Genomic DNA, 16,828 nt, shown 5'->3' on the forward strand with positions numbered 1-16,828 from the left:
TGCCAAAAGACACATCAATGGAGCAAAAGACAGCCCAACAACAGCCCCAGAACTGTGATAAAATTTAGACCTAGCATTCATATCTGCGGGGAAAAGATAGGTGATTTAATAAATAACGATGAAACAATTGTCTAGCTTTTTGCTTAAAAAAAAAAAAAAAATGGTTCCTAGCCAGGTGCAGTGGCCCACACCTGTAATCCCAACACTTTGGGAGGCCAAGGCAGGCAGATGATGAGGTCAAGAGATCAAGACCATCCTGGCCAACATGGTGAAACCCCGTCTCTACTAAAAAATACAAAAATTAGCTGGGCATGGTTGTGTGTGCCTGCAGTCCCAGCTACTCAGGAGGCTGAGGCAAGAGAATTGCTTGAACCTGGGAGGTGGAGGTTACAGTGAGCCAAGATCGTGCCACTGCACTCCAGCCTGGTGACAGCGAGACTCCATCTCAAAAAAAAAAAAAAAAAGAAAAAGAAAAAGAAAAAAAAAAATGGTTCCCTAACATCCCCCATCTTTATCTTTTCCTATTAATATGAAATATACAATATATTCAAGTTAACTACATATGGATCAAAATATTAAAAAGTCAAAGAGGGTCAAGCAGCTAACTAAATGTGTGAATCTGGCTGTGCAGAGAGCTATAACGAATTGAAAAGCGTCAGTGCTTTCTCAACTTTTTTTTTTTAACATCAAGTCTCTGGGGCAAACGGACAAAGCAGATGTCTGCGGGGGAAATTAGATAGGAGCTCTGGCTGACCTTTAGGCTTGCGGGGAGGGGTGGGGGGAATCAATATCGTGGCACACCTGAAAAGCATTTGATGGCATACCACTTGGGAAGTTCTGAATTAGAAAGCCTGTGTTCTGCTTAAAAGAGCTTAAGCTATTCAATTCTGTCTGAGCACTGCTACATGGCAATGCAAGCCCAGGGTTGCTAAATCTTAAATTTTTCATGAGAAGATAGAAGATTGTTAAGTAAAAAACATTGGTAGATAATTTCTTTCAGAATTCTGTGACAGGCCAACCAAAACCCATATGTTGACCAGATCTGTCCCACAGTCCACCAGCTTACAAGTTCTGATTTCAATGCAAAAATGAAATCGTACAAGTGCCAGCAAAGAACACATGACATTATTTTCACAATCTTGGAGGAGGAAAGACCTTTCTAAGCGCAATCAAGGCCAGAATCCATAAAGGACAAGACATTTAACTACATAAAAATGTAAAACGTATGTGTAACCCAACATTATGAATAAACCTAAAGACAAATGATAACAGCTTTCCCCCAGGCTCTAGCAGAATGTGAATTGCAGCAGTCAGGGTCAACTGTCTTCCCTTTGGTGAGGGGAGAGAGTAAACCAAGTTTAACAGGCCCACAGTGATGACCAGGAACTGAATCATTTCCTAAGTGAACCAGAAAGGGGGAGAAGTGGGAGAACATTTGGGATGGTCCACAATTGCAGGCACCATCATCTATTCTGTGGCATTATAAATATTAGTTAAATAAGTCCGAGTCTACATTTCCTATAATGTTTTTATTTTTTAGACTAGTCAAATGCAGTAGCAAGAAGGTGGAAAATAATTCTATCATAAATAGAAATTATGGCTGGGCATGGTAGCTCACACCTGTAATCCCAGCACTTTGGAAGGCTGAGGCAGGTGGATCACCTGAGGTCAGGAATTCGGGACCAGCCTGACCAACATAGTGAAACCCTGTCTCTACTAAAAATACAAAAATTAGCCAGGTGTGGTGGCATGTGCCTGTAGTCCCAGCTACTTGGGAGGCTGAGGCAGGGGAATCACTTGAACCTGGGAGGCGGAGGTTGCAGTGAGCCAAGATCATGGCACTATACTCCAGCCAGGGCACCAGGAGCAAAACTTTGTCTCAAAAAAAAAAAAAAAAAAAAAAAAAAAAAATTTAATTAATAAATAGAAATGATAAAAGTAACAATAAAAACAATTCTGTAATTGCTAGAATGTTACTACAAGGGGTAGTAGTAATATTTAAAAACATTTAATATGTTTTTGGTGTAGCACAGAGGCTCACGCCTGTAATTCCACTACTTTGGGAGGCCGAGGCAGGGGGATCACCTGAGGTCAGGGGTTCAAGACCAGCCTGGTCAACCTGGTGAATCCCAGCTACTTGGGAAGCTGAGGCAGGAGAATTGCTTGAACCTGGGAGGTGTAGGTCGCAGTGAACTGAGGTCGCACCACTGCACTCTAGCCTGGGTAACAGAGTGAGACTCCATCTCAAAATATATATATATATATTTTTTTTTTTGAGTAGCTAATAGTTTAAATAAAAACTAATCAGTGATAATTCTTTCTGAATGTCAAATGAGTTATTGTTTAAAACTGCTTCAAAATGTTAATATGATCCCCTCAATCAAAACTGATCAATTACTACATGCAAGAAGGCACTAAATTGTGTGTGCAGAGTTGGAGGGAGAGATGTGAAAGGGGCAAAATATAAATATGAAGGAATTCCCTCCTTCACACCTTTCCGGATGAGGTGGATTTGTTTATTTATTTCAAGCACAGGCTGAGCATGTGTACGCTTTCCCCAAATCAGTGCAATCTTGTTATCCTGAACACAGCATTAGAATGCTGATTTAATCATTTAAATTAACATCACATTTTTAAAAAATGAGTTAACAGTCTCGGCAGTTGCTAGCTTTAAACGACAATATGTAGCCAGTCCAACAAGTTTGACTTCATGTAGAGAAAACTGAACATTTCAAACATTTTCCTGCACCAGTGAGTTCTTAAGTTGCAAAACTGAAAAAGACCAAACTTATTCATTGAAAAGTGGATTATAAAATTAAATATCAGCATGTCTTTGAATCATAGATTCCATGCTTACCTGTTGCCACTGCTGTTGACTCTTTCCGTAAATGCCATTGTTCCCAGTCAGTGGAAAGTGGCAAGTCTGTTCATCTGAAAGAGAAACAAACAGCAGCCCGTGAACATTAGCCTGTGGGTAAATTCAGGGATACACATGACCTGTAAGAAGTTTTCCTGGAGACAGAATTCCAAGTTCTCATTTGAATTAGAAAATGGTTCTCCTAATTCCCAAGTTGCATGAATAAACTATCTAGTATATATCAAAGGCCAATTGCACTTTTAACTGTGAGGCTGCTTCTCAAAGCCATTTCAGCAAGAAAACAATGTGCACAAGTTTACCATAAGGAGGAGGGGGAGGAGAAAAGGAAATACCATTCCCCTGGTGCCTACTTTGTGCCAAGCATTGTGTTAAATATAAATAAGCCCTTTGAAAAATGGCATTTCATTAATACATTATAATAAAGTTGCAAGGCAGATACTAATATCCTATTTTATAGATAAGAAAATGGAGACTCAAAATCATAAAGAAAAAAAAAAAAAGACAGAAATGTAGACTCAGTTTTAAGTAATTTGCCTAAGGTCACAGGTTGTGTCAGCATCCTCACTAGAATTAAAAGGAAGAAAAGTTAAGAGTGTCAAGTATGCAAGAGAAAGGTAATCAACAGGTCATTCTCACAGGAGAATGCAACACTTAACAAGAAAAGTGGGTCCTGGTAACAATCAATCTTAAGATTTTACTTCCACTCATTAAAGGTACTTAATCAAAACAAAACCCAAATAAAACAACTACTGAGCATTCTTGCAAAACAAGACTGAATTTGGGGAAAAAATTAGTATCCAATCTGGGCAGATAGTCTTGCTACTATCTTGTGTAACTCTGGAAACAACCTCTCATGGTTAACACTGTCTACAGCTGTTTCCTTTTCCCTCTCTAGTGAGTATTTATAAATTGACTACACTTATCCTAACTTGCATTAAATAGTTTGTTTTACTTTTCAAACATCCTTAAGGCAAAGGTATGTTACTAAATTATCTTAGTACAGACTCGACAAACCATTTGATACAAATGGAAACACACATTAAATTTGTAATCATTTTAACTTACCTCTGTTTAAGAGGCTGTTACAATTTTGGCTGAGGTTGAAACACTGAATATAGTCCTTGATAGCTCTATTCTTACCCCTGATAAGGTCTTTTATCTCCCTCTCCATGGAATTTAAATTGCTGACTTGCTAACTACAATGTTTCCATACTAGCAGACATAATTTGTCACTCTATCTCCTCTCTCAAAAGATTGCAGTATGGATGTTGCAAATATTCTAGTTAACTCACACTAGCAGAGATCTACTTTTCAGGGTCAAACATGTGTCACTCCTCTGAACAGCAATAGTGGCCCCCTAGGCAAGTTTTCTCAATTCTCCAACTCAATCCCCACTCTTCTCCCTCCCTTTCCCTCACCACTTACTATCGCTCACTTTCTCCTTTTTCTCTTTCTCTGCATTTCTCGCTCTACCCCTGCCTTCGCTGCTCACACTTTCTCTCTCTTGACTTGCAGGGCTGGCACACAGTAAGTGATCAATAAAACACTATTGCATTCCTGTTGGCATTATTCTTCATAACACCTCTGTAGAGGCACCTGAAGACAGGCACCTGATGGCAGTTCCTCACATGACCCTCCCAATGAAGATGCTCAACCTGCTTGCAACCCAATAGCACCCACCCCTAGGGCTCTTTGGTGGACAATGATAACAGTAGGAAAGGAGACAGGTTGGGCTGTTGGGTGGCTATCAATCTGAGAGGGGTCCTGAGTTCACTTGTTTGTTCACTGACTGACAGAACCAACAAATGTATCCTGAGTATCTGCTCTAAGCCAGGTACTAAGAAAAAAAGAGAGTGGGCCGGATGTGGTGGCTCAATCCTGTAATCCCAGCACTTTGGGAGGCCAGGGTGGGCTGAATGCTTGCGCTCAGGAGTTCAAGACCAGCCTGGGCAACATGACAAGACCCCGTCTCTGCTAAAATTAAAAATAAATGGCCAGGTGTGGTGGTGCATGCCTGTGGTCCCAGCTACTCTACTCAGGAGGCTGAGGTGGGAGGATTGCTTGAGCAGGGATGCAGATGGGAGGGGTGATGTAGGTTGCAGTGAGCTGAGATTGCACCACTGCCCTCCAGCCTGGGTAACACAGCAAGGCCCTGTCTCAAAAAACATAAAAAATAAATAGAGTGAAGAAAAGACTCTTGCTACCACTGAGCTTACATACTACAGAAGGTAAGCAAAGACACATTCAGTAAAATAGATAGATGTTAGAAAAGCAAAATGGGAGTATAGAGTGCAGAGAGGAATCAAGGTAGGGTACTGCAGTTTTATGTAGGGTGGTCAGAGAACACAACATTTGAGCAAAGACTTAAAGTGAGGAGCAAGCCATGGAGATCTGTAATGAAAAAGGGGCCTCGAGACTGATAAGTAGAAGACTGAAGGAGTGAGCAACGCCCTAGGTCTCACTGCTCAGGAGCACTACAGATTCTTGGGTAGGTGAATGGGGTTCAAAGTGAGAGAGACCATAGCTTCTGAGGAATCGAGCCCCTGGACACAGCCAGGGACCTATCTGTGCAACTAAAACGCTTAACTTCGCGAGAGGCTTGATCTTTCCCCACAGAGGGAGAGAGGGGCAGGAAGGCTGCATCATGAGATTACTGACTGATATCTCAGTTGTGTCTCACAACAAAGACCAAAGTCAGCCTAAGCAAGGCTGTTGAGGGTGATGTGTGATTTCCACAGCTGTATGAACAGCCCAGATACACACTACGATACGTTATGAATGTTAGGTTATGTTAGGTTCAAATGGTGGCCTACTATAGTCAGGAAATTATTATTCTAAACCACCAAGAAAGGAATTTAGTGTATGCTTCAATTTAGCAATTCTCCTTTAAGGAATCATTCCTTAAAATACAGTCACATGTGTACAAGGAGGTATGTGCAATAAAATATTGCTTGTAAGAGTAAGAAAACTGGTAACAATCTAATACATATCATTTTAAAAATGGCTAATTATGATACATCATAATGAGATGCCTTAAAACATCAAAAAGAACTACATAGGTTTATCTAAGCAAGATCTAAATAAAATGTACAATATGAGCCAAGTTTTTTGTTTGTTTAATGCTTTATTATTAAATTTATGCATACACACAAAGTTTGGAATAGCATATACCAAACTGTTAATAGTAGTTTTCCAGAAAGGGAAGAGATTTGGTGAAGGGGCCAGAGCAGGAGATGTAAAAAGGCATCTTCACTTTTTATTGTTATGATATCAATCTTTCAATATAATCCTCCACGGGCCAAGCATGGTGGCTCATGCCTGTAATCCCAACACTTTGGGAGACCGAGGTAGGAGAACTGCTTAAGTTCAGGATCAGCCCTCGCAAGGTACTGACATCTTGTCTCTACAAAAAATAGAAAAATTAGCTGGGCATGGTGGCACATGCCTGTAGTCCTAGCTACTGAGGAGGCTGAGGCAGGAGGATAGGTTGAGCCCAGGAAGGAGGAAGCTGCAGTGAACTGTGATCTGTACCACTGCACTGCAACCTGGGTAACAGAGCAAGACTGTCTTATTAAAAAAAAAAAAAAATTGGGAAAGGCTGGGCAAGGTGGCACATGTCTGCGGTCCCAGCTACTCAAAAGGCTGAGGTGAGAGGGTAGCTCGAACCCAGGAGGTGGAGGCTACAGTGAGCTGTGATCATACCACTGTACTTCAGCCTGTGTGAAACAGCAAGGCCCTGCCTCAAAAAAAAAAAAAAAGGAAAAGAAAATAGGGAAGATACTAACTTGGCTCTATTTAAAAACAGCGTAGTGCTATACAGCAGAAAGAAGCTAGGCTCAAGTGAGCTGCATGATCGCCTTGGACAAGTTAAGCCTCCGTGCCCCTACGTGTAAAACAGAGAGCTTGCTACCTAGAGTAACAGAGCAGCATATATCATATCACCAAGCTAAAATGCCTAGCACACTGACACATCGTAGCAGCTACATCCACATTAAATTTTATGTGAATGATGCAAACTTTCTTTCATTTTGGAATGTTCCATGGCAGGAATGTATGTTACTATCTAAGTGACCCTTCTATAGTCCTCCTTCTCTTGCTTACCAAATTTATTCAGAAATTAAAGTGTCATGTGTATCAAACTGCTTTTCTTCCCCAAATAAACAATTCACAATTCAAGAGTGTGTATACACATATATGTGTGAGTATATACACATATATGTAAGTTTTATGGACACTCATACCACATACATATAGAGAGAGAAAAAAAGAGAGAAGATGAATACAAAAAGTGACTCAAGATGTTTTCAAATACTCTGTCCACTTAGGTCATTAAGTGCTTCCAAACCTAGTACACTCTGGGGATCCTACTCTCGAGAGTCTTTATGACATGCTGGTAGAAGATCCGCTTTGCAACCAGCTATAAGACCTCCAGGCTGGGTGCGGTGGCTCACACCTGTAATCCCAGCTCTTTGGGAGACCAAGGCTGGCAAATCATGAGGTCAAGAGATTGAGACCATCCTGGTTAACACGGTGAAACTCTGTCTCTACTAAAAATACAAAAAAAAATTTAGCCAGGTGTGGCGTTGGGCGCCTGTAGTTCTAGCTACTCGGGGGGTGAGACAGGAGAATGGCATGAACCCATGAGATGCAGCTTGCAGTGAGCAGAGTCCACTGCACTCCATTCTGAGTGACAGAGCGAGACTCTGTCAAAAAAAAAAAAAAAAAAAAAAAACCTCGAGAAAATTATTCTTCTTCTCTAAGGCCTCAGCTTTCTCATCAGTAATATACGGTTTCATGGGATTGTTGTCGGGTGACGTAAAATAATATTTGTAAAAGTCTTAGCACAATGACTGGCTCATGGTAAACATTCAATAAATGGTAGTAGTTGTTTTAGTTATTTTTTTGGCTGGCCAAACCATGTGCTGCGGCAACTCCATACACTAGGGAAGCTTTCTTTCTTTCTTTTTTTTTTTTTTTAACAGAGTCTTGCTCTGTCACCCAGGCTGGAATGCAGTGGCACAGTCATGGCTCACTACAACCTCCACCTTCTGAGCTCAAGCAAACTTCCCACCTCAGCCTTCAGAGTAACTGGGACTACAGATGTGTGCCACCATGCCCGGCTAATTTTTTTTTTTTTTTTTTTTTAAGGCAGAGTTTCACTCTTGTTGCCCAGGCTGGGGTGCAATGGCACGATCTTGGCTCACCACAACCTATGCTTCGGGGTTCAAGCGATTCTCCTGCCTCAGCCTCTCGACTACCTGGAATTACAGGCCTGTACCATTATGCCCAGCTGATTTTTTTGTATTTTTAGTAGAGACAGGGTTTCTCCATGTTGGTCAGGCTGGTCTCAAACTCCCGACCTCAGGTGATCTGCCCTCCCAGAGTGCTGGGATTACAGGCATGAGCAACCGCACCTGGCTAATTTTTGTATTTTTGTAGAGACAGGAGTTTGCCATGTTGCCCAGGCTGGTCCCAAAAATGCTGGTATTACAGGTGTGAGCAACCGTGCCCAGCCTGGGAACCTTTCAACTGGACAAACAGAGCAAGTAGTTCCCCAGTTCCAGGACCACAATCTTGTTTCCAAAGGAGAATATGAGAAAAATTACTCTGTCCAGAGACCAGAGGCCTGTAAGCTGGTTAGTCCCTCGTCATTTATACTTCTCCTTTACCCAGGAATAACGTCTCTTGGTAATAGGCAACGTGTCAGGGATAAGTCGTGGGTCATACATTCTGTTTTAGTCTGATTCTCTAGAACTCTACTCCAAGTAGAGAGATCTACCCCCTGGGAGAGATCATAATCTCCCAGGACCCCAAACTGATCTGATTATCTACAGTTCCTCTAGGCTCTCAATAAGTATGGACCTCACAAGCTCAGAAATCCATAAAGGAATACAATTTCCCCAACTATCTCTTCTCCACTTTGAAGTTTTGTTCAGTGGGGTTCTGGAGCTACCCTACACTCAAGTACACATCCCACATGTTGTTGACTCCCTCTGATCATTAGGCACTCAGCTCAATGACACATTCTCAGAGAGGCCTTCACTGACTCTCAAAGGTAATGTAACAATGCTGTCCCTCCTCAAGGACTCTCTCCAGCCATAATGGAGTAGAGTACTCTCTTCTCCATATGAGTACTCTCTACTCCATTATGCTTACTATATGGGTTAGGAATGTGTTTAGCTGCAAGTAACAACTTTTTAAATTAATAGAAGTTTATGTTTCTCCTATAGAAAGTCTAGAAGAGGGTGGCTACTTGGCATGCTGTTAGCTATGCAATGAGGGCATCAGGAACTCTGACTTTTTCTGCTCTGCCTATTTAGCATGTTGTCTTTATGCTTGCCATGGTACATCTTATAAACAAGATATCTCATTCACATTCAAGGCATGAAGAGGAGAAGAGGAAGGTGCAGCTCTGCCTGACATATTTGTCTATTTTTGTCAGAAAAGGAAAATCCTTCCCAAAAATCTTGACTAAGAAAAAAACCAGAACTAGGTCACCTGGGCTCTTCTAGCTTTAAAGGAAGCAGGTAAATCAAGATACAAACTGTCATCACTGGCTGAGAACAAACATGATCTATTACCCAAGACTGGACAAATGTAGTCTCTTAGCAATTAAAGTTCTCTTAGTGACAATAAGAACCAACAGGAATGGCTACTGAGGAGAAAAATAGCAGTGCTGGCCACACTTCTATTTTTTCATAGTACTTACTACTATATGGAGTTAACTTATGCTACATAAATAAATAAATGTTTATTGCTTATCTGTGACTCATTGCTTATCTGGACAGACGAGTCACCTGATTCTGTGTAACCATAAAGAAGCTGGGAAACACAGAAAAGCACATGAATATTGGTAGAAAATGTCTCTGCCTCATTCCCTGTGGGCTGGCAAAATACCGTACAAGGCATTGTCCTCATTTCAGAATTTGGACCCTTACAAAAGTTTCTTGGAACAAACTCAGAGTTTGCAATTTATTCAAAGTAAACCAATTACTTCATCTTATGAGACAATATTTACCACAAAAAAAAAAAAAAAAGACTGAGAACACAATCTCTTCCTTCAGGAATAATAATAGCAAACATTTATGTAGCACTTACTATGCTCTGCTCCAAGAACTTGCCAGATCTTAGTCCCTTTAATCTGTTCAAGTACTCAATAAAGGAGATACTGCTATACTGCTCGCTCCATTTTATAAGGAAAAAAAAACAACGGAGGATTGGAAAGGTGTTGGGAGACAATTTCTCCATGGGTCTGTGGTATTTGTGCATATTTTTACAAGCAGAGGCATCAATTGTCTTTGTTTTGTTTCAGATTATCTTTTTCGAGACAGGGTCTTGCTCTGTTGCCCAGGCTGGAGTACAGTGGAAGGATCTCAGCTCACTACAGCCTAGGTCAAGGCTCAAGCAATCCTCCCGCCTCAGTCTCCTGAGTAGCTGGGACTACAGGCATGCAATACCATGCCTAGCTATTTTTTATTTTATTTATTTATTTATTTATTTATTTATTTATTTATTTATGAGACAGAGTCTTGCTCTGTTGCCCACGCTGGAGTGCAATGGCATGAGCTTGGCTCACTGCAACCTCCACCCCCAGGCAATTCTCCTGCCTCAGCCTCCCGAGTAGCAGGGATTACAGGCACGTGCTACCACGCTGGGCTAATTTTTGTATTTTTAGTAGAGACAGGGTTTCGCCATGTTGGCCAGGCTGGTCTCAATCCTGACTTCAATGATCCACCCGCCTTGGCCTCCCAAAGTGCTAGGATTATAGGCGTGACCCACCGTGGCCAGCCCACCTGGCTATTTTTTTTTTTAATTTTTGTGGAGATGAGATCTCACTATGTTGCTCAGGCTAGTCTCAAACTCATGAGCTCATGCAATCCTCCCACATCATCCTACCAAAGTGCTGCGATTACAGGCATGAGCCACTGCACCCGGCTGTTCCAAATTATCTTTAAAGATGTTTGTATGGTGAATAGCCTTGGAAAGTAGGGATAGTGTCCTAGCACTAAGGGCAGCATGTTTACTATGCAGTATAATCAAGATAAAACTCTCCCTTCACAGGTTTTGTTTGTTTTGAAACGGAGTCACGTTCTGTCACCCAGGCTGGAGTGCGGTGGCACAATCTCGATCTCTGCTCACTGCAACCTCTGCTGCCCGGTTCAAGCAATTCTCCTCCCTCAGCCTCCCGAGTAGCTGGGATTACAGGTGTCCACCACAATACCCGGCTAATTTTTGTATTTTTAGTAGAGACAGGGTTTCATCATGTTGGCTAAGCTGGTCTCAAACTCTTGACCTCAAGTGATCCACCCACCTTAGCCTTCCAAAGTGCTGGGATTAGAGGCATGAGCCACCATGCCCACCCAGCCCCTCCCTTCACGGGTTCTAATGATTAGGGGAAAAAAACAACAACAAGAAGATAAAATCTCCCTGTGAAGAGCAAATATGCTTACTGACAATTATAAAAGACTAGGGAGGCCAGGCGCAGCAGCTCACATCTGTAATTCCAGCACTTTGGGAGGCTGAGGCGGGTGGGTCATCTGAGGTAAGGCGTTCAAGACTAGCATGGCCAACGTGGTGAAACCTCCTCTCTACTAAAAATACAAAAATTAGGTGGGCGTGGTGGCACATGCCTGTGATCCCAGCTATTCGAGTGGCTGAGGCAGGAGAACTGCTTAAACCTGGGAGGCTAAGGTTGCAGTGAGACGACACTGCACCACTGCACTCCAGGCTGGGCAACAGAGTGAGACACTGTCTCACACACACAAAAAAAGATTAGGATTCCCTAAACTCAGGATTCCCTTCCTGTTAATGCAACCCACTGTTTTTGCATGTGTCACTTGGCTCTCTTCCTCTCTTCACATAACCCTTTGGAAAATGGGGCTTAGGAAACCAGAGTAAGAAAAAGTTGATATTCTGGCTGCAGCTATCTTGATGAGTGATACAGTCATTCATTCCTCTCTAACCCAGGGGTCCGTGAAACTGTGGCAGGTTAGTTAGCTTGAGAGTAGGGTAAAATCTCAGACTTCACAAGTGTTGTTGCTGTTGTTTAAAGAAGGGGTCTCACTTTGTTGTCCAGGCTAGTCTCAAATTTCCTGGGCTCAAATGACCCTTTTGCCTCTGCCTCCCAAAGTGCTAGAATTACAGGCATAAGCAGCAGTGCTCGGTCAGCCTTCATAGTTCTTGAAAAAAAGTAATTTGCCTAAGGTCTGACAGCTTAGTAGGTAGCAATCCAAGATTCAAACCCAAGCTGTCTGACTCAGAAACCTTTTTAAACTCTCCGCTATACCACAGTGGTTCTCAAAGTGTTGTTCTAGAAATAACAGCATCAATATCAGCCGCGAACACGTTACACATGCAAATTCTTGGGCATTACCCTAGACCTGCTGGATCAGAAACTCGGGGGATGGGTAAGAGGAGCACATCTGTGTTTTCACAAGCCTTTCAGGAGTACATTATAGGTCTGAGAACTACTGCCAGACTGCACATATTCACTGTATCTATAACAGAGGAGGAAATGGCATGAGTATGTCCTGATTTACACAGGGATATGCTCTCAAAAATTTATAAACTGAGCTTTCACAAGTTGAATAATAGTTTTCAAGCACTAAGACAGCTAGTCTGTAATGCCCTGTATTTAATTTTTAGAAAGGTAAGGATTCTTATCTAGTGCAAATAAGCACCACATGTCTGTTAAATAGGTTTGCATAATTTTTTCCTTTGGAGGCACAAATGTTCAAAATCCTAAATGAAAATACTTGTTTTTATTCCCATAATGACCAGAAAGAATTACTTACCCAAGGAGAAACACTATTTATATTTTAGAGTCAAGCTGTAATTCTTGAAAAACAGGAAACCACACATCAACATAGCCAACACAGTGTACCATAGTAGAAAGGGCACCAGGCTTTGAGTCACAGAGTCAAGTCACTTAACTTCTTCAACTCAATTTCCTGATTTTAAAATGGAAAATGAATTCCAATTTCAGAGTCACAATTAGGCTTAAATGATTACGCCATGTGAAAGCTGTTGGTAAACAGTGAAGTGCCAATATAAGTTCCATCTGCACAGGCCCTTTTTCTTTCTTCATCATGTTACCATCACAATTTCTCCAACGCTTAGGATACTGTCTGCCTCACAGAAGCTACTCAATACTTACACGGTATTAGGAATGAATATGAGATATTATATTAATGATGTAATTGACTCCTTCAGGCATTATTTGTCACAATAATCTCAGTCTTTTAATAGGAAAAAGTCACTCTAGCAAGAAATCCTTAGTCATGTTTAAAATGGGCCAGATAATTTAAGAAAATCAGCTGATTTTCTTCCCTTCGGGAATACTACTGAAGTTCTGTCCTAAGGCATACAACAAAAACTCCTATTAGCAACCCTGATGACCTTGGGGGTCTCATGGTGTCAAGTCTATAACAATCTGTTGCCCAGATATAAACAATCAGGAATAATGGATGTGTACCTACAAGGAGCCACATATTTCACATTTATTTTCATGCTGTGGCAGAATGTTAATAAATAGATTACAGAGTTTATGTAATCGATTTTAAAATCTAAGATCCAAATCAACAATATTAAATAAGCTTCTACTGTGTATTAAAAAAAAAAAAGACTACTAGAAAGCAATTGCCAATTAAACATCACTTGGGAAGAGAAACCATTGTTGAATTTATTATTTAATGAGGAAAATATCACTTATGAAACTCTGTATACTTATGGTAAATACAGTTCCTTTTTTCCTTTTCCTTTTTTTAAATTTTACTTTATTTTTTTTTGAGATGGAGTCTTGCTCTGTGGCCCAGACTGGAGTGCAGTGGCATGATCTCAGCTCACTGCAACCTCCGCCTCCTGGGTTCAAGTGACTTTCCTGCCTTAGCCTCCCAAGTAGGTGGAATTACAGGAGCACACCATCATGCCCAGCTAATTTTTGTATTTTCAGTAGAGACAGGGTTTCGCCATGTTGGTCAGGCTGGTCTCGAACCCCTGACCTCAAGTGATCCACCCGCCTTGGCCTCCCAAAATGCTGGGATTACAGGCATGAGCCACTGCACCCAGCCCCAATGAGGTTCCTTAATTTGCACTCTCTCCAACATACTTTCTCAACCTCCCCAAAAATTAGTTAATGGTCTAGAGCCCTGAAATAAAGGAACTTTGGCCCCACAAATTACAGAATTGAACATAGAACTCTATCAGCTTTTCAAAAAAATATTGAAAACAAGTTTACCCTTTCTAAGCTCAATTTTTTCACCCCTCTTTTCAACTTTCAAGGCAATATGAAACTTCAACTAAACAATTACCTGGCTAAAGTGACTTGTAGGCCAGGCATGGTGACTTCCACCTGTAATCTCAGCACTTGGGGAGGCAAAAGTGGGAGGACTGCTTGAGCCAGGAGTTCCAAGACCCACTTGGGTAACGTAGGGAGACCCTCCTCCCCACCCCAATCCATCTCTACCAAAAGATTTTTTAAATTAGCCGGGCATGGTGACACATGCTTGTAATCCCAGCTATTTGGGAGGCTGAGGAGGGAGGATCCCATGAGCCCAGGAGTTGGAAGTTGCAGTGAGCTATGATTGTGCCACTGCACTCCAGCCTAGGTGACAGAGTAAGAACCTGTCTCAAAAATAAATAAAGTGACTTGTAGAGGTGTCTGATAAAGACGTAACTCATATATATGTATTTTAATTGAATAGTCTCTTTCAAATTTAATCCAAAATCTAATTAAGCAAGTATCTTAGTCAATTAAAAAAGTAACTTTCACCTCAACCAGCTCTGCGAAATTCAGTTAAACCAGAGAGGAAACAGAAGAGACAGCTAGTTTTGACATGGTCTTATTACCCTAGAGTAGATTAGTGATTCTGGTGGCAAAAAATGCATGCCTGTTATGCATGTAGGAGAAAGCAATGTTTAAAATTTATGACTTTTGTCATAAATTTTCAATCTCTAAATGATCTTTGTATGCTAATTTAACACACTGTTATTCTTCAAAATTATATTTTTGCAAAGTTGAAGAGTTAAGCAAATGCCAAAGACACAAATTCAATTGTTACAGTGAATGAATAAGGCAGATTAATATTTAACAGTTCATTTTCTTGCAGGTGAAAAGCAAAAAATTCACAGCAGCATACCTGCAAGTCCCACATCTCCAGCCTCATCAACCTTGTAAGTTATATTTGAAAAAAGAAAAGTCTCCAATATCTAAACTCATTTTCCCCAAAAGTCCCACTCTTCAATCTCTACTTGTCTCAAAGTGACCAAATCTATCCCAAATTATTTCCTTGGTTCTCTCCGTAAACATAGCTTAATTCAAATGAGTTTCTCTAGTTTTACGTACTACTTATGTATTCTCTTGCTTTCTCTCCTCGTCTCCCCTTGGATCGTTTTCCTTTAGTTCTCACCACTGTTTTTCTGCATATTTATCTTCAAATATTCAAGTACAATACTTTCCAACATCCACAAGAGACAACACCTTGAAATTAAAGCAGGCAAACCATCCAGAGTTTTCCATTCTCCTGTGAATCTACTTCCAGAATATCCACTCAAGGAATCCTTCCCACTAAAGATGAAAGGCGAGCTAAGGAAATACATTAGACAAAGGAAGTAAACATTGAAACAGGGCCATGCCTAGGTATTCTTCAGTCCCAGAGAAATAAACCTAGACTCTTGGGTCCAAAGGTCTTTTTTGTGACTTTTATCCCCACCCAGAGGCCGACACCACGCAGGTCTGAGAGAAGTATCCCACGGCCACCTACCTTCTACACACACCGCATGACCTTGCTCTGAAATAATCTTGCACAAGCCAAATTCTCCACGCCTCTCAGACTCCTACCTAATGTTTCTGTGCCTCAGTTTCCGAGCTCTTCTCACTTTGCAACTGTCCCAGGGAACACTGGGTCTTCGCCTTAATTTACAGGTTTGCACTGAAGGTTTTAAATCAGTCTGGTTTCCCCGTAAGTCACACCCCACAACGTGCACGAAGTGGGGGTTAAAATTGTCTCCGCTCCACCCTTAAATAAAACAAATCACTTGGCTGCAAGGCCTTTCCCCCAGCAGAGACTGGTTCACAGGAGATTCGGACACATCTCCACCTCCAAAGCCAAGTGCCTTCCCGGGATGATTTGCATAACAATATGCGGGTCCTGGAGGTGGAGAAGCTCCAGGAAAACTATCAGGACGGTATCGAACCGCCCGCAGGCCCGTCGCAGCTCCATTAATGTAACTACCATCACACTAAGGTAACGTGTGATTCACACTCTCCACCTTCTCTCCCCTCATTCCCCGGCTCCGGCGCTCGCACCGTCGGAGGGTGGGGGTGTGACGGTCACAGAGGATGGGACACCCGAAGGAAAAAAGCATTATCAGGAGAAATTAGCCAGTCCCACACTCTGAAGACGCCTCTCCCTCTGTCCCAGAAGTAAGTCTCAGAATGTGGCTCCAACTCCTCCCCGGAGACTACGGACCACCGACACACGTCTCCCTCCTGCTCTCAGTGAGACGCGACGGGAGGCCCTCATCTCTCTCCACGACAGGCCCAGGGGAGGGTCCCAGGGTGCAGGAGAGAAGAATCCCGCTTTTCCCCGCCCCCCCCCCCCGAAACTTCTGGGACTCATTACGCAACTCAGGGAGCAGGTCCCAACAACGGGACAGCTCTCCACAAAACGCGGGGAGCACAGGCAAACGTCCGATTTGGGGGCTGGGGGTGAGGAAGGAGCATGAGTATCTTCCCGTGTCCCCGTCCCGTTTTTCTACGCGCTACCTGCCGCGGTTTCGCAAGTAGGGCAGTGAGAGCTCTGCGCCCTCGCCCGTTCTCCCCGAAGGCTCCCTCCGGAAAAGTGGGAACACCAGCGACTTGAGTCAGCTTGCTGGGAAGCCGGCAGAGAGGCGGGGAGAGCCTAGGCTTCCGAGAAGTCCGCGGCGGCGGCGTCGGGGGCCAGGCGGACC

General features: G+C 42.3%; 1 protein-coding gene across 1 annotated transcript in view; it reads right to left on the reverse strand.

The window, feature by feature from the left end:
• Window positions 1–15,834, reverse strand: part of AFF1 (AF4/FMR2 family, member 1) — a 203,363-nt gene extending 187,529 nt beyond the window's left edge. Inside the window, exons 1-2 of the mRNA XM_011990755.1 lie at window positions 15,640–15,834; window positions 2,858–2,931 (exon numbers count right to left, since the gene is read on the reverse strand). Of these exons, the coding sequence (XP_011846145.1) occupies window positions 2,858–2,895 (38 nt within the window). The 5' untranslated portion in view covers window positions 2,896–2,931; window positions 15,640–15,834. The remainder of the gene's footprint in view (window positions 1–2,857; window positions 2,932–15,639) is intronic.
• Window positions 15,835–16,828: the final 994 nt, after the last annotated feature.

The sequence above is a fragment of the Mandrillus leucophaeus genome, unplaced genomic scaffold (genome assembly GCF_000951045.1).
Source record: "Mandrillus leucophaeus isolate KB7577 unplaced genomic scaffold, Mleu.le_1.0 Scaffold381, whole genome shotgun sequence".
NCBI lineage: Eukaryota > Metazoa > Chordata > Mammalia > Primates > Cercopithecidae > Mandrillus > Mandrillus leucophaeus.